Source organism: Acomys russatus, chromosome 7, assembly GCF_903995435.1.
Source record: "Acomys russatus chromosome 7, mAcoRus1.1, whole genome shotgun sequence".
Classification (NCBI taxonomy): domain Eukaryota; kingdom Metazoa; phylum Chordata; class Mammalia; order Rodentia; family Muridae; genus Acomys; species Acomys russatus.
This window is the reverse complement of record NC_067143.1, coordinates 54,918,210-54,920,537: the sequence shown is the minus strand read 5'-3', so window position 1 is coordinate 54,920,537 and position 2,328 is coordinate 54,918,210. Positions and strand designations below refer to the sequence as shown.

At 39.1% G+C, this 2,328-nt stretch overlaps 1 protein-coding gene across 1 annotated transcript; it reads left to right on the top strand.

Annotated features, from left to right (window-relative positions):
* The first annotated feature begins 1,098 nt into the window (after positions 1-1,098).
* On the top strand, positions 1,099-2,049 carry LOC127191984 (olfactory receptor 51H1-like). Its single transcript, XM_051149335.1, has one exon. The coding sequence runs from the start codon at positions 1,099-1,101 to the stop codon at positions 2,047-2,049; it is 951 nt and encodes a 316-aa protein (XP_051005292.1).
* Positions 2,050-2,328: the final 279 nt, after the last annotated feature.

Sequence of the window (2,328 nt, the reverse complement as noted above, 5' to 3'; positions counted from 1 at the left end):
AAATACATGGACACTGAGATAACATACCTGTGAATGTGTATGAATTTAAGATATCAAAGGGAAAAATAAATGGTGTGGTTTTGTGCCATCAAGGTACATAGGGTTTGAACAATGCTACCTTGAAAGCAAAGATGGTCTAGGACTCTGGAGAGCCTTTAATAAAATTTCTGCTTGTACAGAATATATCACACTTTTGAAAAACTGATATTAACTGCAGAATAAAGAACTCACTTTAGGAAAACCTTAGTGGACGTAAATGATCATTAAGAGAAATATCACACATCACAGATGCCTAACTCTCAGGAAGTGAGAAGCTTGTAGTAGCCTTGTGTTTTATAGAAACGTTTGCAAATAGGTTCATGTTGTGTATCAAGAATAGTTTCTAAATTATGGTGTTAGAATTTTTCAGGTGACATATTCTTGTATGTTTGACATGTGAGGGCATATGGACTGGTAAATTTTATACCATGCTACCAGCTATATTAAAATAAGATAAAAAAGAATTACATCTACTTTTTAAACTTATGATGATAAAATGTTAATTTGAGCAATTATATCCAATGAAATGTCATTGTCTACCTAACTCACTGTGATTACACTTTAGCCAGTGTAAGACAAATGAATGAATATATGTACAGGTGGCTTGTATGTATATATTCATATATTCATACATATGTATAGATGTAGGCTTATGAAATTGGACATCACAGTGGAACTGAGTTTAGTGGCTTTTAAATTATTTTTAACTCACTGTTCTAGGCTAATAAGAAGTTGTATGTTTCTTTTCTTTTACATCTTGAGAATTGTCTCAAGAAGAGAAATTTAAGTTTTATAATGTGTAAACACGAAATGTTTAATCTCACTTGCATTTTACAGATGAACAAATAAATCCCCCCCAAAAGGCACCTCTTCACATATGAACTTTAGGGAAAAGATAAAAACAACATAATATAAAAGGCATGCGGACACTGTTTTTTTAAACCCTCTGTTGTTTTATATACACAATCATCAAGCCATTTACTACTTCTCGCATATGAGACTGTCTTTCAACTTGGGAGGGTGAAGTACTGAGAGAGTTATCTCAGCGGAGAGAACGTCATGATAAGCTTGAATGGATCACATACCGGTCGCCCAGTTTTCATTCTGACAGGCATCCCAGGGATGCTGGAAAAGAACCCATGGATGGCCTTTCCCCTGGGGTTTCTCTACACACTAACCCTCCTGGGAAATGGCACCATCCTAGCAGTTGTCAAGGTAGAGCAGAGCCTCCATGAGCCTATGTACTACTTCCTCTGCATCTTGGCTCTGACCGATGTCAGTCTCTCCATGTCCACCTTGCCCACTATGCTCAGTGTCTTCTGGTTCAACGTCCCCGAAATTCCATTTGATGTATGTGTGACACAGATGTTCTTCATCCATGTGTTTGGATTAGTAGATTCTGGAGTCTTATTATCCATGGCCTTTGACAGATTTGTGGCGATCCGAGACCCTCTGCATTATGATTCCATCCTCACTCATGGCGTTATTGGAAAGATTGGACTAGTTGTCTTTGCCCGGTCAGTCTGTGTGGTCTTTCCTGTGCCCTTTCTTATAAAGCGGCTGCCCTTCTGTCATCCTAATGTCTTATCTCACTCATACTGTCTTCACCAAGATATGATGCGCCTAGCCTGTGCCAGCACCCATGTCAACAGCCTCTATGGCCTCATCGTCGTCATCCTCACATTGGGGCTCAATGCTCTCACTATTCTCTTCTCTTACGTACTCATCCTGAAGACAGTGCTGGGCATTGCTTCCAGAGCCGAGAGGCTCAAAGCCCTCAACACCTGCCTCTCACACATCTGTGCTGTGCTTCTCTTTTATATCCCTTTCATTGGTGCCACTATGATCCACAGATTTGGGAAACATTTACCACCAGTTGTGCATATGCTCATGGCCAATATCTACCTTCTCCTTCCCCCTGTGCTGAACCCCATTGTCTACAGTGTGAAGAATAAGCAGATAAGAGGTCGAGTCATGCGAGTTCTCCACGGGAGAAAAAGCAGAGCCTAGACAAATGGAATCACATGTAAAACAAAAATTAAGTTAACACTGGAGTGATTCATATTTCCACTTTCAACAGCTATGACAAAATCAAATTCTGAAATCTGGTTACAATACAGTGTAGGAGTGAGCAAGGCTATGGGCAAAGATAAAATGCGTCACTTTGTTATGCTTGTATTAAATTTTAGAGAGCACGTATTTTGATATCTGTTATCACACATCAGATTTAATTTCATGATGTACAAATTAGACATGAGCACCAGAAATGATATATTATCAGTTTACAGG